The sequence below is a fragment of the Leptodactylus fuscus genome, chromosome 4 (genome assembly GCF_031893055.1).
Source record: "Leptodactylus fuscus isolate aLepFus1 chromosome 4, aLepFus1.hap2, whole genome shotgun sequence".
In the NCBI taxonomy this organism is placed as follows: domain Eukaryota; kingdom Metazoa; phylum Chordata; class Amphibia; order Anura; family Leptodactylidae; genus Leptodactylus; species Leptodactylus fuscus.
Window position 1 is genome coordinate 146,753,549 of NC_134268.1, and position 24,831 is coordinate 146,778,379.

At 40.9% G+C, this 24,831-nt stretch overlaps 1 protein-coding gene across 2 annotated transcripts; it reads left to right on the forward strand.

Moving 5' to 3' along the window:
* Window positions 1-22,677, forward strand: SFRP4 (secreted frizzled related protein 4). Of its 2 annotated transcripts, XM_075271209.1 has the most exons (6): window positions 1-524; window positions 3,868-3,948; window positions 14,258-14,323; window positions 14,762-14,960; window positions 20,990-21,053; window positions 22,305-22,677. In XM_075271209.1, the coding sequence occupies exons 1-6, from the start codon at window positions 86-88 to the stop codon at window positions 22,485-22,487; spliced, it is 1,032 nt and encodes a 343-aa protein (XP_075127310.1). In that variant the 5' UTR covers window positions 1-85; the 3' UTR covers window positions 22,488-22,677. The 2 variants fall into 2 exon arrangements, with proteins under 2 accessions (XP_075127310.1, XP_075127312.1); XM_075271211.1 differs by lacking the exon at window positions 3,868-3,948.
* Window positions 22,678-24,831: the final 2,154 nt, after the last annotated feature.

Here is a 24,831-nt window from a genome sequence, read left to right on the forward strand (position 1 = left end):
TTCTCAGCTACTGATCTACTGCTAAGAACAGCCTGGCATCTCTAGAAATCTGTCTGGCTGAACGTGCACTACATTATCTGCTACCATGATGCTGCTGCTTATAGCTGCCTTTTGTCTAATGCTGGGCACAGGAGTCCAACCAGCACCCTGTGAGACTGTCAGAATACCAATGTGCAAAGATATGCCATGGAATATTACCAGGATGCCCAACCACCTCCACCACAGCACCCAGGAGAATGCTATACTGGCTATTGAACAGTACCAGGAGCTGGTGGACATTAACTGCAGCCCAGAGCTGAACTTCTTCCTTTGTGCCATGTATGCTCCCATCTGCACCCTGGAGTTCCTTCATGATCCTATTAAACCATGCAAGTCAGTGTGCCAGAGAGCCAAAGATGGATGTGAACCCATCATGAAAAGATATAATCACAGCTGGCCAGAGAACCTGGCATGTGATGATCTGCCAGTATATGATCGTGGTGTGTGCATAGCTCCTGAAGCTATAGTCACTGATATCCCAGAAGGTAAGGGGATTTTGCATCTAAAAGGTTACAGATTTCAATGACTTTGAATAACTTTCTTTAGTTATTGTACAATTTAAAGGAAATAAAGATCATGCGCCAAATATGTTAGTGTTACCTTAAATTCTTGTAATATTTCAGCATAAATGTTGTGCCAATAGCTTACTGGTAGATTTGTGTGTAAACAATCACGGTATTGTGACATGTGGATATTGTCACACAATAGTTTTACATTGTAAAAATGTTTGTTTCAATTCCAGGTATTCTCAACCAACACACACACACACACACACACACACACACACACACTATACCTATGATCTGTGAAAATGTAGCAATAATCGATTGTGTATTGGTTCATGTATAAATGTATATAAATATATACAGTATGATCATAATGTGTACTATATTTAGGAATTTATTACATCTCCACTGTCATTAGTTCTCATATCATTTTTATGTTTGCTGTTAGAAAAAAGTTTGGATAGATTACTTGGGGAGTGAATAGTGGTGCCCAAACACCAGACAAAGGTTCCATGAACCTCACAAATATTTGTTGAATTTCGTGGGGTTTGTCTGACGCGGCTATACATGGCATATTATGGCATATTATTCTGTGTGTGGGTCACTGTGGAGCATATTATGCTGTGTGGGGGCCACTGTGGAACATATCATGCTTTGTGGGTTCACTGTGAAGCATATTATACTGTACAATTTGCTCAACAGAGGCCCCCACACAGTTTAATATGATCCACAGTGGCCCTCACAGAGTATTATATGCTCCAGAGTGGCTTTCACACAGTATAATATACGCTACAGTGGCCCCCACTCAATACAATATGCTCCACAGTGGCCCCCAACCAATACAATAGGCGCCACAGAGGACCTCACACAGTACATGTTCCACAATGGCTCCCACACAGTATAAAATGCTCAAGAGAGCCCCCCTTGAGATGATTCATAGTTAGAGATGAACGAGTAGTACTTGATCGAGTAGGTATTTGATCGAATACTACGGTATTCGAAATACTCGTACTTGATCGAGTACCACTCACTATTCGAATGTAAAAGTTCGATGCAGAACCAGCATTGATTGGCCGAATGCTATACAGTTAGCCAATCAACGCTGGTTCTTCTCCTACCTTTAGAAGTCTTTTCCGTGCAGCGTCCCCGCTGCATCTTCCGGCTCTTCATTCACTCTGCCAGCCATCGGGCCTGGGCAGAGCCGACTGCGCGTGACCGCGGGGATGCTGCACGGAGAAGATTTCTCGGAGGATCCAGCCCGACCCTCACTCATGGACTTGGTAAGTATAATTTGATCGAACGTTGCCTACCCCTGAAACGAGCATTTTCCCCCTATAGACTATAATAGGGTTCGATATTCGATTCGAGTAGTTGAATATTGAGGGGCTACTCGAAACGAATATCGAACCTCGAACATTTTACTGTTCACTCATCTCTATTCATAGTATAATCAGTGGAAGCCCAGGTGAGGTGAGTAAAAATAAGAAACACTTATACTCACCTTGTCAGTGGCGTAACTAAAGTCTTCTGGGCCCTGCTGCAATCTTTTATTTGGGCCCCCTGGCCATCCTCGCTTCAGCTGTCACTAGCATCCTCTTCGTCCTCTTCTCCCTGAAAAGTACCTCAGAGTCACTGGAGCCTGTGATTGCACCTCATTGGTGAATGTGTGACCTCAGAACCCCGAGGAAGATGCTGGGAACCATCAGAAGTCCAGGAGAGGAGAGTATAAGTGTTTTTTGTTTAGGTTTTTTTTTATCACTGCTAAAACATTTTATCAATTTAAATCCAATAAAACTGAAGATTTCAAGTGAAATTTTAAATACATCTTCTGCACATTTTCTATAGCCAAAAATAGATCCCTGGCAGTGTGTTTTGTTATTCCCAGTAGTATACCTACCTAGGCCTGGCCTTGATCTTCTTTTTCAGCTTCCTGACATTTATTAAGTTTTTCCACAGCTGCCACTAGTGAAAGGAGAATGTTATAGCTTGCACTTAGTTCATTGGTAGCTGTGTTAAAGGGATTCTATCATTAAAATACATTTTTTTCAGGGTACCACACCAGAATAGCCTTAAGAAAGGCTATTCTTCTCTTACCTTTAGATGTCTTCTCTGCACCGCCATTCGGTATAAATCCCAGTTTTCTTCGGTATGCAAATAAGTTCTCTTGCAGCACTGTGCATGCCCACCGGCCACAAGAAAATGGTCGCTTACACAGTACTGTGTACGATGCGGAGAAGACATATGGAGTACTATGATATCTGTGTATACCCCTGCTTATTCCTTTAAATACAAAGAGGCAAACTTCCCAAACGCCTCCACTCTTGTTAATATACAACACAATTCACATTGTTTCTAGAAGAAGCAGAAATGTTTTTTTCAGTCAAACTTGTTATTTAAAGGATTTGCCCACAACCCAGCAAAGTGGAATACTGATGACCTATCCACAGGGTAGATCATCAGATCAGTCAGAGTGTGACACCCGAACCCTTCACTAGTCAACTGTTTCAGCTGCCAGAAGTCATACATGAGGTATATGATCGGAAGCAGTTTTGCTCCTATTCAAGTGAATGGATGCCAAGCTACCCTTCCCAGAGCCATCACTACAGCGACACCAGGAAATGCAATTTTGCTTCCATTCACGTGAAATGGAGCAGAGCTGCTTTTGGCAGCCAAAACAGCTAATTGGCACGACTGATTAGATAGTAATGACCTATCCACATGATTGTCTGGCTTTGCTGAGTCTTACACAACCCCTTTAAGGGAATTGAGTATTAGTAAGAATAAAATTGTGTATTAGATTAGTAAATAACATCATCCTTCACCTTTCTACGATTATTGTCATGTGACGCATTTAACCCCAACTCATACAGTTAGGTTCATCTGGAGAGAATCTTCATTGCGCAAGTGAAATCACTTGACCTTCTGTAAATTTGCAAGTGTGTGATAGTGAAAGGTAATGAGCGGAAATTACTTCAGCACCTGTTTAAATAACCGGACTAGCAAAAAAGGGAAGTTGTTTGGTCCATCGGTTTTTTGTTTGGCTTGGCCACTTCAGACACTTTGCATTAGAATCTTCTATGTAATGGAATAATTTCTACAGTCGTGAAACTTTATTAAAAGAAAAAAGTGTTTTTACAACAATAAAGTAATAGAGCCATCAAAAGCATAGGTTTATTTAATACTACTAAAAGCATTTATCCTGCAGATGTGGAGAGAGCGTCTTATCCGGTTCAAGAGGTGTATTTAAAGACTCATGTTTCTCTTGGTGTGTTTGGCAGAGCGCAGTTATTTTCATTGGCAAATCTTGTCTTGTTCTTTTTAGATATAAAATGGACGGAGTTTACACAAGATGTCATAGTCCCAGAAAGACCAAGAATGAATCATTGCAAAAGTTTAAACATGGGTAAAGTCTGTATTTTCTTATGATAACTGATCCTGTCGAATTTCGTGTGCTCTGGAGGACAAGCAGATCTCTTTCGTCATCTGCCAGTTTTGAACCTCCAAAAAATTGTGTGATTCACAGGCGCCTTATGGAACAGGAACAATGCTGGATTCATTTAAACACGTATAGTGCTATTTTTAGTGTGTGTGGGTTATGCATTCATCAGATCCATAATGAAGTGCTTTATTAGGCTCCGTTCCCACGGAGTAACGCGCTGCTCATTCTGACACGTAAACACATGTCAGAGTGAGCGCTTCAAAACAGATCCCATTGACTTCAATGGGTGTCGTTTTATGTGTGCTACACATTGAAATCAATGGGAGTCTTTTTAACCCATTGATTTCAATGTGTAGCACATGTAAGACGGCACCCATTGAAGTCAATGGGATCTGTTTTGAAGCGCTCACTCTGACCCATGTTTACGTGTCAGAATGGGCGGCGTGTTACTCCGTGGGAATGGAGCCTTATAGTTAAAGGGGTTGTCCCATCTCAAGGATCCTGTCTATACTGGTAACATATGTAAATTGAAGCTTTTTCCTAAATATATTGCTTTAGAAATTTAGCTTTCTTGAGCTGCTATGTGACCTTATTCCACCCATTGTTAACACTGTGTTGTTATAACCACGGACCTGGGAGCTAGGACAAGTGATGTCACTTACTCAGTACAAGGACAAATTAACTGCACTTTGCTGATAAAGCCAAGTCTGTTATCTCTCTAAATAAACACACAGATAACACGGAGTCCATTCTGTACAAGAATCTTCAGATTATCTGACCTGCAGAAGTGTTCTCTGTCCCATTCAGTAGAGAAGGGGGGGAGGGAGAGAAATTCAGGAAGTGAGAAGCAGATGCTGCCTACAGCCTGGCTGAAAGACTGAGATGGGAGAACCCCTTTAAAAAGCGAAAAAAGGTATAACAGAAAAAGTCATTACCCTGAAAGTTTAAGGGTTAAGAGAATAATAGTACATTATAGAAATCTGTAATATCAACACAAATGTAAAACATAATGAAGATATATTCATAAAACATCAGGATCAAAGCAATAGGTGCAGAAATAAATGTGTAAAACCAGCTGAAGTCCCTGCTGTATACAGAGTGCAGGCATATCTTATCATTACTTGACTATATGACAGATTACAAAGGGTGCTGATTTTAGGCACATAGAATATACTCGTGGAGCAAACTTCTGTTGTGTCACCACTTTCTTGGTGATGGGACAGTTCTCTTGAGGAATACAGGGATCTTGGAAATGTCTGCAAGGTACTGAAAACCTGCTGGAAACTTGCTAGTTTTTTTTTTTTTTTTGGATGGAAAAAAAGCCATTGAAATTGATATTGTTAAGACCAATGAAATACAGAAGAGGCTACACCATTTCTTGATAGCGTCAGTCAGAGACAGGCAGAGAAATGTGAGACTGACGCTCCGAATTTATCAATTCCCTATTTTGTCTGTTGTCACTTCATGAAAAAAGGGTAGCAGCAATCTTGCATATTGTCTGCCAATCTTCCCAAGATGCGGGGAAAAAGGGCAGCTATGCCCTGAGTGACTTTAGTAAGTTTCTATCCTTCCATTTTATGCAGATTTATTAAAACTTTCTAAAAACAAAACTGTTTTAGTTGTCCATAGCAACCAATCACAGCACAACTTACATTTTGTATTCTGCTCTTGACAAATGAAAGCTTCTTTGTGATTGGTTGCTGTGGGCCACTAAGACAGTTTTACTTTTAGGCAGTTTTAATAACTCTGCCCCATTGTTGCTATGTGCTGTCCAGTGAGGCCTTCTGTATATGAAAGCATATAAAAGCATTGATAGTAGACAGAGCTACAGACTGTTCCTCTATGCTCTCCAGTCTGTTATATACCCTGGCACTATAAGGACATGTGTTAGCCTCTGTCGGACTTCCAATATCAACCACTATGATGCTTAACAACACTATATGTTGTGGTCTTCTCTTTCCATCCAATTCTCTATGTACATCCATCAGCTTCCTTAGGCATGCGGTCGCTATCACAATATGGATGTTTACTATGTACCTTTCTGACATTATATCTCCAAGGTCCCAGACTTATTTAGTTTTTACAATTGTTTTAACAGCAAGGAAACCCTTAGACCTTGAGCACGCTGAATACTTGTTGTTTCAAGCTTTATTCACATTGAAATAGTGCCCTCTACATTTGACACTTGCAAAGTCCCTGTCACCTTCTTATTACTGTCTCTATTACTGTCTCCACATACAGTATGAAGAATATATACCAAGAGTCCATCATCATCTGGGATATAGTTAAATGATTGTAAAATAAGCCTGACAAGCTGATTATGATTAATAAATGGTATTTCCAAATCACTAATCCATTGTATGTGTATGCGACTGTAACAGATTTAACAAATTGTGTATCTGTGTAGCTTGGTCTTGTTGTTTTACTTGATGTTTTTACTCTGTTTGCTATATAAAGCACTGGAGTTTTGAAGGAATTATAGGTCAGTGCACACAGAGTTTTTTGGCGCTGATTTTGACGCTGAATCCGCCTCAAAATCAGCCTCCAAAAAAAGCCTCCCAATAGAATTATTGGGAATGACTAGTCATTCTAGTCAAACGTTTGACTCCGACTCTAGGTTCACTATCCTTCTACAGTTCGACTTCAACTATGACATTGACTCCAGCTCTGACTCCTGAGGCCTTTGAAGTAGAGATATTTTCCAACCAATCTATTCTGGAAAAATGGATGAGAAACAGAAATGAACTGTACCAGTTCACCTAGACAGTCAGAGCAGGCGGCTGTCCAGAAAATTACCTTCTTTATCCAGACACAGTTCCAGGAGATTCAAGAAGAAGTTAAAAGAAGCAAATAACCATGGCTGAACTCTCTACATGAAACTGTGTTGAGGATAATTAAGGATAATTAAACAGAATCATGGCTGTAAGAACATCTGAAGTTTCGTACAAGGCGGATTTTGGCATAAGTGAGTCCAGTGCTGAAGCCATATTACAGAGAAATAACAGTAGGCAAACAGCAGAAAGTGATAGACACTACCATCAGTAAATGTGCAGTGCAGTGCAATGACTGGCATGTAAACAATGCTGACTACGCGTTCTGGGAAAGAGCTGATCTGTGGGGTCCTGACAATCTTAATGATAGGCCATTGATTTTTAAAAGGTGGATAAACCCTTTAAAGGGTTATTCGAGTTCCTTGCTGTTGATGACCTATCCTCACAATAGGTCATCAATAAGAGATAAGTGGGGTATAACACCTGGGAACCCTGCTGATCAGCTGTTAGAAGAGACTGAGGAGCTTGTGGAGCTGCCATGACTTCCACACTGTTAGCTTTCCATGTCGTCTGCTTTATAGCGGCCATGTGATATCATTATAGCTTTGCCCATGCACTTCGGTAAGATGAGGATGGCATCACGTCGCTTAGCTGTTATAAAACATACAGTATCCAAAGCACAGTTTTCCTCTGTGGACTTTCTGTTTCTATTATACCTATACAGAAAACGCCAGAACTTCAGTAGGTATTATTGTCATGCTGTGATTAACAAAAACGCATTTTAGCAGAGATTGGCACTACATTTAGTGGTGTAACCTCTACACAGGCAGCTGAAATGAGCATTAACCTGCTGGTGATGTATTAACAAGGGGACACCGGACCCTTCCCTCGATTGCTGTCATGATCCTGTAGAGCCCAGGCATCCCCAGCTGGCCACCAACCCCTCCAAGCCTGGCTGCCGTCACATCATTATAATTATTATTTATTATTATTTATTTATAAAGCACCATTAATTCCATGGTGCTTTACATTTGGGGGTTTACATACAATGCACAAAATATACAGGTGGATATAATACTAACAATGACCGGCTGGCACAATGGGGTAGAGGGCCCTGCCCGCGAGAGCTTACAACAGGGGTGCTCACACTTTTTCAGCGTGTGAGCTACTTTATTAGCTGACCAAGGCAAAAGATCTATTAGGGCGGGGTAGGGGCGGGCCTGTGGGTGGGACTGGGATGGGCCTGTGGGCAGGGCAGGCGTGTCTGTGGGTGGGGTCGGGCATGTGGGCGGGGCCAGGCTGATCGTGACAGCAGGAGAGAGCGGTGTTCTGTGGCTGCCCAGGGATCCCCGCTGTCTGCTTCTTCACAGCGCAGGCTGAGAGTCATCTCCGGACACTGGCAGGCTGGGGCTGCGGCAGCCCCGCCTGCCAGTGTCCAGAGATGACTCTCAGCCTGCACTGTGAACAAGCAGACACCGGGGATCCCTGCATCTCGCGATCGACCCATACGTCCTTTGCGATCTACCAGTAGATCGCGATTGACGTATTGGGCACCCCTGGCTTACAATATATGAGGGAAGGGGGTAGAGAAAGAAGGAGAGGGGGAGACTGTTCAGATGGCAGTGAGGTGATAGTGTTATTGGAGGTTGTAGGCCTTCCTGAATAGGTGAGTCTTCAGGGCCTTCTTGAATCCTGTGATTGTGGGGGTCAGTGTTGCAGTAGTCACATCTCCTGTAATTGTGATTGTAAAATCCCTGTTTTCATGAGATTACTGTTAGAGTCAAATCCTCCATCTTTGTATTTTGTCAGTCATCTTGTAACCTTTCACACATAAACTGTGTAAGTAAGTCGCAGCTGGCTATTTGTATATCTTATCTTCATGGTATATGGAGGTCACTGAGACTCATTTAGCACCTACATGACATCTTATCTCTGTTTACATGATATCTGCATATAGACATAGTGTGAGCTGCTAGTTCACACATAAGTGTTTTTGAAGCTTTCTTTGTTTAAGGACAAAGTCCATTAAGCTGTAATGATATGCAAAATACATAAGGCCTCAGCCAATAGTCATGTGCCAGGTTTATCTTATAACCAATCATTTTATGCCAACCATGTTATGTTATTAGAATAGTCCAACCTGCTCTTGTCTGTATTGTATTTAAACCACCTTTGTGCACCATTAAATTAGAACTCACTTGATACACCATCAGTTGTGTGTGTGTGGCTTCTCCAGACCTGATAATGGGCGTAATTACTTCAGGCCTGATATTTAATTTGGAACTCAGCAACATACTCTATCATGGGGACCCCTTAATGTCCCTAACAGAACCTGACGCCCATCGTGGGGAATCGATAATCGTTTAATGTGCAGCCGATAGTGTACTGATCCACTCTCCAACCGATTTGGAGACGGGCCCGGAGGACCTCAGATGAATAAAACGGCGCTGTAACGGTAAGTCCTTTTCTTGCCAAATAACTAATCTGAGTTCCTACGTGTCCCGGATCCTGTGTGTCGGTGAGTGAAGATTAGTGCTGCATATGTTATAACAATCGATGCCATATTATATAGTGTGCAAGAACCTGAATAGTATGTTGTCTGTAGTGGGGTGGAAAATGTTATACCTCATTCTTTGTCTACTGTCCATGCTGTCATTTGGTTGTTACATCTGTTATAGAGTGTAAAAAGCGGTGCAGAAGAGAGAGTTATTCTTCATCCTTAATCCCTAGAGTTGCGAGAGTGGAAGTACTGAGTGATTGAAAAGTCCTTGTTTTGGACACTAAGGACTGAGTAGAATCTGAGTAAGTACATGCAATGATTCAGGGGTGTTCGATAGAGGGACACAGACAAAGTGGAGTCTGTGGAAACCAAATGAGGGTTTTGCCCTGAGCACTACGCCAGAACATGCACATTAGAGATTAGTTCAATGAAAACAGAGTGACTGTTTGGGAGGTCCCACTAGGTGAGTCAAAAGTGACCCTCTATTGTCTTAATTGCCCTAGAGGAGTGGGATGCTCACGGCTGACTGGCCATCAGCTATTATGGGGGAGGGACCCTCTGAGGTAGGGTATACCCCCATATGAACTAATAGGAATGGGAGAGAGAGAAGAAGATGCCGCTCAAGAAAAAAAAAAAAAAAAAAATTAAAAGAGCAGGAGTTACCAATGGAGAATAGGCAGGACAGATACAGGGATAGAGGGTAACCAGGAAGTGTTTTAATTGTGGAAACCAGGGACACTTGGCTAGAGATTGCTGGTGTCCTAAGCGAAGGACAAAGGCTTTGAGTGTAAGGAAATGTATAGTGAGCATCCATTGACAGTCCAGCTAAAGGGTTAATGTGCTCGGCACTTAGCATTGTGTTGTTAGTTTGTTGGTTAGTGGAAAGTGGAAACATGATATGTTTTGTGGTGAGGATACTGCAGGTTAAGTGTAGGTATGTGTATACACATATGTGTGTATATAGGCTTGGGGGTGGACATTAAGTTATTTCTAGAATGTCTATAGTGTCCTTTTATTCAGGAAAGGTTTCCCATTTTGAGAATGCTCCTCTCATGGTAATGTTTTTAAAATTGGATAAATGGCATAAATATGAGATCAACATTATTATGTTTATTTTATAGTAATATGCAAATTGGTAAGAAGATGAAGGCAACTATTTACATGTTTTGGTTTGTTTTCTCCTCAATATTTAGCTGTGCGGGAATTATAACTAACTCTGTGCCTATTTGTAGGAATAAAATTTGGCCGTCCCAAGAGAATAAGTGATATCACGGTACAAAATATATGAAAATTTTTATTTTAGTTCAGACAAGTTCTTTTTGATTTAATTGACATTTGTTTTGTTCTGTCTGGAGCTCCAGTGTGACGTTGCATGTTTGTATGGAAGGTTCAGAAAAGTGAATGGGCCCATATATGTGTGTCAGTTATATGTGCATGTTACATGTGTCTGCTATGTGTACATGTTCTGTTTGTCCATGTCTGTATTGTTACATTTTCAGTCTCCACAGCAAGCAGATAAAGATATTGACTGCTGATAACACAGAGGGTGGTGACAAGTAGATATGAAAGGGAGGCATAAAAGTTCTTTCCATTGTTGAATATATATGTGTGTTCTGGTGTAAATGAGATGTACTTGATATACCATGTACATGTATTATGTACTCAGTGTGTATTGGTGCGTATGTGTATCAAATGTATCACATGGGCTTTACACTTGTAACATAAATATTTGTTATGGGTTTATACTATAAATCCATGAATGTTAACAATCGGGATTTATTGTGTGAAAAAGTTATTCAGATGTTCCTTCTGATATGGGATTAGGCCCCATAGGGGTAGGCAATACATGTGAACTATCTTGCCACAAGGGGCACAGAACGCCCCTAACATGTACACGCAGGTAAAGATAAATTGCAGTTCTACAAAATTAAAGTGGTGTTTCTGGGTCATTGTTTGCTACAAGGTGTTAGGTAGCTGTGTAAGTAGATCAGAAGTCACTCGCATATCTGCTCTGTAATTTAAGGCTTCCGCCTTCTCTGCTGATATATGTTGAGTATTTACTTACCTTAATGAATTTCTGGAGTGTTTAGAAGTTTTAGAGAACTGAATTTACTTGGGATTGTATAAATAAGTCTGCTGGGATATGTAGTACTACAGCTATGACAAGTGTGGGGAGAGTCAGCGCAGCTGCTTCCATGATAAGACACGGTTTACAAGGGGTGATAAATCTTGCATTGGAAACAAAGATGACAATGGCTGGATATCTCAGGCTGCAGTGTGTCTTATCTATGTCTTCTAAATGTAAGCTTTGCATTCTGTGCTGCACTACAAGTCCCTTCTAACCTGTTAACAATAGTTTCAGGGGAGGAGTAAGGAGAGTCAGATAACTTAAAATTAATTTTACTTTTGCTGATTTGGTTATGTAAATGATGAATCTATTGTTAACTCTGATGAGAATTCTTTTATTTTAGATGATTCTCGATTTGGGAATGATGGTGGATTCTGCACCAGATATGTCATGGTCACTGAATATGAGGTAAACCAAGGGTAAAACCAAGCACAAAGTAGAACCATTATGGAACTGTATGGGTCTCAGCTCATGAAGCTGAACTAGAAGCCATCACTGAGACAGGGTACAATGTCTGAGGGTAGGTGTTTGATATAGTGGGACTATGGTCCAATCTGGAGAGCGAGAGCTTTCTGTAGGGTTAATGTTAAGCCTAAAAGGATTTCCATGCTGTTCAGGTAGTGATGCTGCTGCCCCCACATAGGTGGGTATAGTCAAAAGTCAGGACACACATCAAGGCTGATATGAAAGAAAGTAGAGGTAACTTGTGGGCAGACACTGCCACTAACCCAGCTGCAGAGGCCTAGGGGATATGCTTTACTGATAATTGGTCATTATACTCGACCCAAACCCCCCTTTTAGCTCTCTTTTCAGGTTTTACAACACTGAGGCACCAAAAATGGTCCAGGACTACAGTAAAAGAGGATGTACAAGTCCTGATCTCCGGTGGTAAGAGAATATATTTACTAAGTGCATTGTCCCCACTGATGGCATAAAGCAGTGTTTAGGAGTAGCCATGTGTGACCTGGTGAGCAGAGGATGGGCGGCTGCAGGATTTAACATCACTACAGACACTGCATGGCATTTGTTAAATGCAAAGTAGGCCAAAAAGTGAAAAGTTTCTCAGAGCCAGGCCCAGAGCCCTTGTACCCGTTCCAGAGATTGCAGGTTAACTATATGCAGTTACTAAAGGTGAGACGGTATAAGTACATGCTTGTGTGTATAGTTATCTATCTTCAGAAAAGTCTGAGGCATATCTGGTGAAGAAAGCCATCACAAACGGGGCTGCAGATAGACGGCTACTGAAGAAATAGTGTGTCACTTGTATTGGTATTTTCTGTAAGGTACCCTCCTAAGAGAAGAATTGGCTTTAGCCCATGTCAAACTTTCTTTGGGGGTTGTATTCTTGGCAACTCCTACAGATGTGGTATGGTGTACTGGCTGACTATGTGATGTCTTGGCAAAAACATCTGACTAATGTATGGCTTTGAGTTTTCTCTCCTTCTCAGATTTTAAGTTAGTGGGCGGGACCTATTCATTTGAGCCAAGAGATTGATGGTGATGAAGAGACACGTGAGAAAAACCTTGGAGCCAAGATTTGATGGTCCTTCCAAATGCTGCTGATAACCAGTCCTTCTGTGATATTTGAAGGAGAGCCTAATTGTATCCATGCTTCATATTGCAAGAAAGTATCTACACACAAAGCGATGAAGATTCTCCTGATAATGCTGTTACAGATGGTCCTGACGATAAGCCTGCATAGAACATTTAACAATGAAGTGGGACAATACGTTTCTTAAACATCATATGATTTTGATCGAAGATCTGAATGTGTCAGATTGTAGGATATGTCCTCATAACCCCATATTAGCCTAAGTCATGTCATATATAGCTGTTTCTTTGACGCAACAGGAAATGTTTGAAGTATATAGTTAAGAAAATACCACCTCATATTTTAGGAACGATACATAGTATAAACAAGTAAATATCAGCAAGTTGTAGTAAAAATCTTATCTTCATTTTGTTTGTTTAATACAAAACATATACAAAAGGATGAGCAGACCAAGATATAAAAGGCCAGAACTATGATTGAGATTAGGTTAGAATACAGGAACATATGAGGGGAATCTGGTAAAGTCCGGCAGTAGACATTAGGTCACTGAAGTACCTAAATATGAATTCCTGTATTCAACCATCTCAAAATGGGGGAATGTTAGAGTCAAATCCTCCATCTTTGTATTTTGTCAGTCATCTTGTAACCTTTCACACATAAACTGTGTAAGTAAGTCGCAGCTGGCTATTTGTATATCTTATCTTCATGGTATATGGAGGTCACTGAGACTCATTTAGCACCTACATGACATCTTATCTCTGTTTACATGATATCTGCATATAGACATAGTGTGAGCTGCTAGTTCACACATAAGTGTTTTTGAAGCTTTCTTTGTTTAAGGACAAAGTCCATTAAGCTGTAATGATATGCAAAATACATAAGGCCTCAGCCAATAGTCATGTGCCAGGTTTATCTTATAACCAATCATTTTATGCCAACCATGTTATGTTATTAGAATAGTCCAACCTGCTCTTGTCTGTATTGTATTTAAACCACCTTTGTGCACCATTAAATTAGAACTCACTTGATACACCATCAGTTGTGTGTGTGTGGCTTCTCCAGACCTGATAATGGGCGTAATTACTTCAGGCCTGATATTTAATTTGGAACTCAGCAACATACTCTATCATGGGGACCCCTTAATGTCCCTAACATTACCATAGGATCATATGACTCAACTGGAAACAATTCCATGAATATTGAAATAAGAAAGGGATAACTAATTAAGATAATTCTAGCTGAACTTCATATCGTGGGGTAACAGTTACATAATGAAAGCCATGTTTGGTTTTGTTACTGTAAATCCTTATTTTCTTTTACAGATCGTTGTAAATGTAAAACAATCAAACCGAGTCTAAATATGTACTTGGCGAAAAACTACAGCTATGGTAAGTGATTCCAATATGATATATATACTTATAGCAGCCTAATAAAGACTAAGTGCTGAAGCGCACACCATTTATCACACCTACATCTTGTACTGTACTTCTGTGTGTCTCAGATTTCACATTTATGGTGTTTATATGCTGATTTTCTGCTACCTTTAAAAAGTTCACTTGGAAACCCCCAGGGTTGTTTCTGATGTCTTAAATGACCAAAAACATAAAAAGATGTGTATTGTACCATGCTGTAACTATAAAAACCAGAGTAAGGACCAATGTTACCACAATACAGTGCAGTGGTCATATTACAGCTCCTCTTGTGCTTCCACATAGTAGTAATGTCCAATGTATTACTTTAAATTGGTGATCCTTGTGGGTCTAAATAGATGCCATAGTAGCTAAATCTATAACAAAATACACAGAACTCTTCTCATTTCTTTCTAGTAATCCATGCAAAAGTAAAAAGTGTCACTAGAAGCAACTGCAATGAAATAACTACAGTGGTGGAGGTGAAAGAGACATTGAAATCTTCAACAACTATTCCTCGCTCCCAAGTTCCTCTTATCACAAACTCATCGTGTCAGTGTCCACATTTACTTCCTAACCAAGATGTACTTATTATGTGCTACCAATGGCGTTCAAGGTGAGAAACGTCGTTATTGTACCAAAAACTTTAACACAAAAGTGTTTACAACTTAAATTTTACTTTGTTACCACCTAGTATGGAAATGTGAACCGAGCCTTACAGATAATCTTAGAATCTTCTATACATTGTCTACACACAAAGTTCAGAATATCTTTATATATAAACTATAAACATGCAACACTAGGCATATGTATATGCAGCATATAAGGCTAGGTTCACATCAGCATTTTATTTTATTTTTTTTTCAACTTTCCATATAAAGCATAATGTACAGGAATAAAACCTGGTTTTGCCAACAGAGGTCCCACTCGGTTACCCCATCTGTAGTATTTATTTTGTACAGCTGTGGTAAATGTTCTAGCTTGGTCTGGGGTCTTCCTATTTTCCTGAGATGGGTTATGCTATATGGTTTTCTATAGGTCTTTGTGTAGGGTTTGAAATGTATTGGATTGGTGAAATGACTCACATAGTTGATCTCATGACCGCATCACTTCCTTGGAGGCAGCTCTAAAAAGTGGAGGATCATCAGTTTGTTTGATATTATCATCTACAAAATTCACCTAGTTCTCTCAAGTATGCTTGAAATTATGGCAAGTTAATATAAGTAGGAAGGGAACTTCAGGATAGTACTACGTTTAGTTGGAGGGGCTTCAAGTTATGTCTTTGACTACAGTGCAGATTTCGTTCACAACTAAGGCTATTTAGATTACTAAGGTGGAATCAAGACACAAGGATCAAGGATGACTGTCAGATGATAATAGGGATCCTGGCTAGACCTGGGAAGTCCAGCTGAGATGGCTGGGGCCCCACAGCATCATGACAGAGATTGGGGAAAGCCTGACTGCTATACATATTGTTAATGGAAAATAGCCTTCCCAGGGGAGGTGATTTAACAAATACATACACTCACCTCTTCTGGGCTTCTGATGGTTCACAGAACCCTCTTGGGGGCTCTCCCGGCTTGTGACTGAGGTCACGCGCCCCAGAAGTCATTGCTGGGACCTGTGATTGGGCCCCAGCAATTACGTGAGGAGTGACAGCGTAATGACATCAGCGCGCCCCATGTGACCACTGAGGTCCAATCACAGGTCCCAGCTGTGACTGCTGGGGCACATGACCACAGTCACAGACCAGAAGTGCCCCGAATAGGATGCTGGGAACCAGATGGAGTAAGGATGCACAGGAAAGGTTAGGCAAGATGAGTATAAATGTTTATTATTTTCCATCACCTCCCCAGGGTCTCTAATTATTATATTCTGGGGCCTAATGCGACCACAGTGTATAATAATATCACCAAAACTAACCAGGGTGCTGAATCTTGGGAATATTTGTTGAATTGGGAGTTGGGAACATTTTAAACTGCAGAAACAACTGTGAGGAGCATATTATACTGTGTGAAGACACTAAGGAGCATATTATACTGTTTGAGGGCCACTGCATTGCATATTTTATGTGGGGGCCACTCTGGAGCATATTATACTGTGTGGGGGGGGGCACTGCGGAGCATATTATACTGTGTGGGGGCCATTATGGAGCACATTATACTGTGTGGAGGCCACTGTTGAGCATATTATACTGTGTTGGGTCTTCTGAGGATCATAGAAATTATTATGACCCCACCAATCTCTTAGATCCCTTAGACTGTTGGGATCCTGCAGATCAGTTTACTAGAACATGCAGCAACCAGTCTTGTTTACATGCCGGGTGTTGCCCTGATCACTTATCATATTCTTGCAGCAAGTGACCTCCTTGCACCCTGAAACCACTCATGGGAGTGATTTTTTGTCTGGTCAGATATGAGAAGTAGAGCAATGCTTCATGGACTGAAGAAGTGAGACACAAGAGAGACACTAAGACACAAAACAGACCCTGCAGCAGAAAGGGAAGTTGTACACAGGGGAGAGTGGAGAAGGGAGGGATACATAGAGTGAGAACAGGCCGATGAATTATAGAAAATGTAGTTTGTCCACTGCATACAAATAACAGTGATACAAGGAACAGCAAGTAAAATAAAGCCACGCAAAAGGTGCACAAGGGAACAATGAGTATTTAGCACTGATGTGGATGTACAGGTATTTGCAGTTTATTTTTTAACAGCTGGATAACCTCTTTAATGGAGATCTTTACGGTCAATACGTTAGGTATAGAAACAAGTGAAGAGATAAGCCAACTGTCAGGGTCTGGGGTTGCTAGGTGGGGTGGCATAGACACACAAGTCCAGTTTATTTAGTCCAAAACAAAGGTAGAGTTTATTTTCACTCAAAAAGGTAGTGCAGCAACAAAAGGAAACAATACAAAATAAATCGTGCCTGCTTGTTATAATTAAAGCTTTGGAAGATCTTTGAGCTGACTACTGGTTTTGTGCGCACTTATCCCCATACCTCCACGCCTTTTTGGGTCAAGACCCTGAGGGACGCTCTATTTCTACAATCCTACTAATATTATAAGTGTGAAAGTTTGTGTGTTTGGATGTTTGTGAGTTTGGATGTTTGTTCCTCAATCACGCTAAAACGCCTGGACGGATTTGCGTGCAATTTTCCACAAACATAGTTTTCCCTTAGGATTGAGTCACAGGCTACTTTTGGTGCCACTAAACAACATGGCTTCCTAGCAGGAGACTCACAAAAGCAGGACTCCTAGCCCCAGCTATAGACTCACACACACTGCCTGGCATTTCCTGCCTCAACCTGCCTGCACACTCCTTACTGTCACCTCAGGAGTAGCCCTCACTCTACTCACTCACATTTTACATATAGCTTTCCACTATATAACACATCACATTGTCTGTATCACGACATACACAATACAACACATCACATTGTCTGTATCACGACATACACAATACAACACATCACATTGTCTGACACAATACAACACATCACATTGTCTGACACAATACAACACATCACATTGTCTGTATCACGACATACACAATACAACACATCACATTGTCTGACACAATACAACACATCACATTGTCTGTATCACGACATACACAATACAACACATCACATTGTCTGTATCACGACATACACAATACAACACATCACATTGTCTGACACAATACAACACATCACATTGTCTGACACAATACAACACATCACATTGTCTGACACAATACAACACATCACATTGTCTGTATCACGACATACACAATACAACACAACACATTGTCTGTATCACGACATACACAATACAACACATCACATTGTCTGTATCACGACATACACAATACAACACAACACATTGTCTGTATCACGACATACACAATACAACACATCACATTGTCTGTATCACGACATACACAATACAACACATCACATTGTCTGTATCACGACATTCACAATACAACACATCACATTGTCTGTATCACGACATACACAATACAACACATCACATTGTCTGTATCACGACATACACAATACAACACATCACATTGTCTGTATCGCGACATACACAATACAACACATCACATTGTCTGTATCACGACATACACAATACAACACATCACATTGTCTGTATCACGACATACACAATACAACACATCACATTGTCTGTATCACGACATACACAATACAACACATCACATTGTCTGTATCACTAGATACACAATATAACACATCACATCACATTTGCTAGCCCACCAAACTTTTTAAAGCACTTTTACAGTTTCACACGTCTGTGTCTGCCCAATTCTCCAATCACCGCAGACGAAGTCGCGGGTAAAAGCTAGTACAAAATAAATCCCTGCCCGGCTAGGCTCTAACTAAACATAGAATAGGTTACCTCACCTAGAATAACAGAAATCCAAAAGCCAGTAGAATCATTCAGGACACAGCTCCAAAAATATGACCTCTCTGTTGGCTCTCCAGCCAAGCTCTGCCCCAAAGTCTGCTGCTGGAGCTGACTTCTTAAGCCTCCTTGACGAGGAGACTCTCAACAGCTGAGTCGTTGCAGGAACATCCCCAAAGTGTGGTTCTGGAGGGGGTGGAATGACAGGTCCCACTGCCAACCTACCTGTCATTCCTAAAAAATCCAACCCAATAAACAGAACTTTGAAATAACACTCAGCAGACTAAAGTATCTGCTGAGAACCATTCTTTCTGGAGTTTCTCATCTCACCCACCTGAGTAGTCTGGGTCAGATGTATCCCCCATCCATTATCTGACCAGCCATCGGCTTACACAACATACAAAAATGCAGGTTGAAGAAGTCCACTCTCTACAGGCAAGCATGATGTCACCTGTCTTCCAGATATAGCAAGGCTTCCATGTCAGCCTACTGCGACTGGCTTCACTGTACTGGACTAAATAAATAACATATGTCAGCTCACCCACAGATCTTCTGATTTAAAAAGAAAAAAATTTCCATTACCTTATGAAGAAAGGAAGGTGCTCGGAAAATTCGGCCTCTCAGCCCAAGGTGTGAGTACAAGCGTCCATGAATTGAAAAAATCCAGCATCTATTCCTTTGTATAAAACGTAACTTTTATTATGAAAAAGTTTTCCGGAGCATGAGCCGCTCCATAAAATCAAATACAAGTATGCATGATGGCAGAGATGAAATGACGTCTGACTGACGCGTTTCGGGGCGTTATTGTAGCCCCTTAATCATATGATTAAGGGGCTACAATAACGCCCCGAAACGCGTCAGTCAGACGTCATTTCATCTCTGCCATCATGCATACTTGTATTTGATTTTATGGAGCGGCTCATGCTCCGGAAAACTTTTTCATAATAAAAGTTACGTTTTATACAAAGGAATAGATGCTGGATTTTTTCAATTCATGGACGCTTTGGCTTCACTGTAAGCTGCTCTACCTTCTTCCTTGCTGCTTGATCTACAGCTTTCATGTATGCCAACTGCTCGACCAGATATACTATCCGCCTTTAGTGACTTCACATTTCTTTTCCTCTTGCAGTGGAGATACAGCAGGCGCTGCCTAGCAAGCCAGCTACACACTAGATGTATGTCACTGCCGGAGGTGCTTGGCAGCAGTTCACTTTCTTCTCTCCTTTGAAAACACATATACACTCATGTATGGAGAAGCTGGGATGAATAGCTGTAGATCCATGGGCATGATCTATTAAGAGTATGGCATCATGTGGGTTTGTTTTGTGGGCATAGCTTTGTCATGGGGTTTGCCTGAATATACTTTTTTCCCTGTATATTGTCCTCACTATAAGGTCCTTACAGTGAGAGCAGCGTAGACGGGTGAATTGCCCAAAACAGTGGCCCCAGTAACCATAAGAATGTTTGTTCCCACTATTAGCCCTTTGTATGGGCCAATGCAAACATTTGTTTTTGATCTGGGAAACTGTATTCCTGATCTGACCATGGCTCATCTGGACTGAGCTCACATCACAGTGATTTATGAAGCTGTAAGCTCCAGAACAACCATAGGTCTGTTGTCCTGCACTCACATGATGTTATGCTCACCAGAACTCCACATTCCCTTCAAGAAGCACATCTACAGGATATCACGTCTTGGACAGCCTCCGATCTGGGGGCTCCAGAAAACATGCCTGGGACACATAAGGAGCGATTGAAGTGAGTTAGCTGCAAACCTGCTGTAATCTATCATAGCAGCTGCTGTATGTGGATGAGATTTAACAAATCTATCCACATGCTGTGACTAAAACCTGCAGTGTAAACTTGTCTCCAGATTTTAAAACATTGCCATGACAATTATTGCTGTGGCTTGTACCTGTAGTTTTCAGCCTTTGTGGGTATGGCCATCTTAGAAATGAGTGTGTCTGTGGATTCTGTAGAGTTCAGCACCTGCTGGCAGAAATCTAATGTCTTTGGTCACGTTAAAGAAGACCAGAAGAACTTCCAGGGGCCATAACTTTGAATGGGTGGACGGATTCAGATAAAAAAGCAAAAAAAAACCAAAAAAAAAACAAATGTGAAATTGTCCAGGGGCACGGCGGCAGTCAAATGATGTATGGCATTTAGCATTTCGTACAGAAGTTACAGAATGTACAAGATGTAATTATATATCTATCATTGTATCTAATTCCTAGAATGATGCTTCTTGATGGCTGTTTAGTTGAGAAGTGGAAAGACCAATTAAACAAGAGATTCAAGGTAATGTTATTGACTTTTATACTGTAATCACAGTTGATATCCATTAGTGTGCTCATCTTACATCATAAGTTCACAGATTAGGTTGGGGCACAGAACAATAAAAGAATTTAAGAAGGTTTTTCATCAATATTTTTTGTCATAGCATGAGAAAAATCTGAAACTTATTGACTGCTATGGTAGAGTGTTGTGGGCATGCTCTGTGAAGTGCAGGGATGACTGCAGGATAGGAGAAGCTGCTTATGATGATAATACCTTGCTGACCTTACCTCCACTGTACACAGTATAAATTGAAAAGCAACAGAAGTGTCTCTCTATTGCTAAGGCTCAATGTGTGAATTTAAAACAAAATCTAAACAGTTTTACTCTTAATCTAAGGCCTGGTTCACATCTGCGTTCGGTATTCTGTTCGGGGAGTCCGTATGGGGACCCCCTGAATGGAATACCGAATGCATTGTCAAGAGGTGAGCTTATGAAAGTGCACGGACTCCATAACTATAATGGGGTCCATTTGTTTTCCGCGCGGTGTCCGCACGGAAAATGCAGACAGAAAAGTACTTCATGAACTACTTTCCTGTCTGCAGACTCTGTGTGGAAAGCACACAGATCCCATTGTAGTCTATGGGGTCTGTGTGCTTTCATTGCTCACCAGTTGCCAATGCATTTGGTATTCCGTTTGAGGGGTCCCCATGCGGACTCCCTGAACGGAATACCGAACGCAGATGTGAACCAGGCCTAAGAGTGGTTTTAGTTCTTAAAGAGGATTTTTCACCACCTCCACCAAGTCCAGCTCTTTGCATTATTTAATTATTTTCTCTAGCTCCCACCATTCCCAAACAATACATACTGCTTTGGTTTCTCATAAGCTATTTAGTCTCTTTACTATCATGTGGGCAGAGTCAGGAAGGAATAGGCAAGAAGTGTGAATCTGAGCTCTTATACTGTCCCACTCTAATCACACCCCTCACCTGCTCCTGTCCGACACTACTCTCCTTACAGTAGAGAGCCTAAGTAGCATATAAAGCACAAAATTAACTGTATTGATTGCTAAGGGATGGTGAGAGCTAGAGAATAAAATCTAACTTCAGTGGAGCTGTACTTATTACCAGATGCTAACAACTAGAGTTAATGGAGGTGGTGAAAGCTCCTCTTTAAAGAGAAAATGCCACCAGGAGATGTCATATTCAATTATGGTTTTATATGGAACAGAGTTAAAGAATTTTTGGTGATGATGTTTTTATTTGTTATATTAAGAGATGGGAGCAAACCTTACAAGAGCAACAACAAGTAAAAACAGCACAAGAAAAGATTAAGAATGTGGGACGAACTGGTCGTAGTGGGCCTCCAAAGACAAACCCAAAGAACTCTAACCCTCCGCCTGGAATGACCAAAAAGAATGTTAAACCCAAGAAGGACCAGAGAGATAAGCAAGGATAAGCTGCATGAAGTTTTTACAAAATGACATTTGTTTTATTTGCATGATGACAGTCACTAGCTGGCTACAGTGGCAGAACGTATTATTCTTAAACTCATCCACCAGGAAACAATCATGCAGGATTCTGCAATGACTTTTGATCTGCTGCACTTTAACTATCAATGTTTGCTTTTTTTATATTTTGACCACTAGAATCCATAAGTTTAGGATTTATATTGCAAAAATTGAGATGTTTGTATCAAGAAACATTGGTGGAATTGTGTGGACAAACTGTTTGCATCATATTTATAAGTATAGTATTCTTTAATCATATATTAATATTTATGGTGCAAATGTGACGTCCTTCGCTGCCTTTGCCTTTGCCTTGTATAAGTCTTGCGAGTAGAATGACTGAGTTTATTCCATTTGTGCTTAAGCATGTTGGTACATATATGTCCACTCTTACCTGAGGTTAAATTTGGTTTAGGATTCCAATTTCTCATTAAACTAATTCCAAAGAATATTGTATCAGACTAGCAAAACCCTTGGCAGGCACAATTCACATCAGAACCCCTGAGTTGCCGCACATAGACATATATAGCACAGAGATCTCACGAATATCACAAAATCATGTTGTTTTTAAAAGCTGGTTGTCTTCTGACAAACATAGCTAAACATGTCCAGTTAAGAGGAAAGGTAAGGAAAGACAGATCTGTATGTTCACACAGAAAATTTAAGACGTTTGTCAAACACTTGAGTTTGCTTTAGCCTTTAACATATTGTGTCCTTTATTAAAGTTTTATTACTATTGTACTGCAGGCTGGACTCTGTTGTTTAAATATATTTAACAATTATGATAATAAAAATCTCAAACTGTAAAATGACTCTCCATTATTAGTTGTCCATCAATCATAGCAAGTTATTTGGCAGACATATTCACAAACAGTTCAAGATGGTATTGAGGACCATGGGTCTCAAACACATGGGCCACAGGCTGCATGCAGTTCCTGCGACTACGATCAGCAGTCAGAGGACTTCTCCCTAATTCTGCCGATCCAGCTGGAGCTTTAAACCACAGTCATTTTGATACCCTAAATGGAAATAAAGGCACTGTCGTAAAGATGAGGCCATATTTGCTACTGCATCTCTTCACAACTGCATTAGGGCTTAATGTCAGTGGCGTAACTACCATAGAGGCAGCGGAGGCGGCTGCCACGGGGCCTGGGCCATTAGGGGGCCCAGTGACAGCCGCTACCGCTGCGTTTTGTTTTAAATTTTTTAATAGGCCGTTACGGGCCCTATTCAAATGCCGATCCTGGCAGGGCCGGGATCGGCAAGTGACACCGCGGGGGACAGGTAAGCAACTGTTTCTGTTTTTTTTTTAATGTTTTTATTCCCCCGGGTCTCCGATTATTATACTCTGGGGTCTAAAAAGACCCCAGAGTATAATAATTGTTTATGGGTGTCCACAGTGGGACATAATACTGGGTTCAGGGGCAACAATGGGGGATAATACTGTGTGCAGGGGACACTATGAGGGATAATACTGTGTGCAGGGGACACTATTGGGGATACTACTGTGTGTAGGGGCCACTATGGGGGATAATACTGTGTGCAGGGGTCACTATGGGGGATAATACTGTGTGCAGGGGACACTATTGGGGATAATACTGTGTGCAGGGGCCACTATTGTGGATAATACTGTGTGCAGGGGCCACTAATAAACATAATACTGTGTGCAGGGCTTACTAAGGGACATAATAGAGTGCAGAGGAGGGAGTCGGTCGAGGTTTTCGGCGTCGGTTTTGGGGGGGGGGGGGCATGTCAAAAGTTCGCCACAGGGCCCGCCATTCCTAGTTATGCCACTGCTTAATGTGCTTGTGTATGCAAGATCAGTGACAAATATGGTATGATGGCACTTTTTAGTAAGCTTTTTGGGGTATGACTCTTGCCTAATTAATTATGTAGGTACTGTGAGTGACACTCAAGGCATCAAAGCAATTTTTTTTGTTTATACAGTAGCTTTCAAAAGTATTCATACCCCTTTTTCACATTTTGTCACCTTACAACCAAACTTAAATTTAAGTGATAGACCAACACAAAGTAGATAATTGCAAAGTAGAACGAAAATGATACATGGTTTTCAAAATTTTAATCAAATAAAAATCTGTAAAGTGTGACCTGATAAAGTATTCGGCCCTCTATACTCTCACACCCCTAAATAAAATCCAGTACAATCAATTGCCTTCAGAAGTCACTTAATTAGTTAATAGAGTCCAATATGTGTGTAATTTAGTCTCAGCATAAATATAACTGTCATGTGAAGGCCTCAGTGGTTTGTTAGTGAACACTAGTGAACAAACAGCA

Excerpts from the sequence above, each read along its gene's own strand:
- SFRP4 (XM_075271209.1), top strand. The coding sequence starts at position 86 with ATGATGCTGCTGCTTATAGCTGCCTTTTGTCTAATGCTGGGCACAGGA. Across the intron at positions 3,949-14,257 it reads TTGCAAAAGTTTAAACATGG|ATCGTTGTAAATGTAAAACA; the intron begins GTAAAGTCTGTA and ends TTTCTTTTACAG. Across the intron at positions 14,961-20,989 it reads TGCTACCAATGGCGTTCAAG|AATGATGCTTCTTGATGGCT; the intron begins GTGAGAAACGTC and ends TCTAATTCCTAG.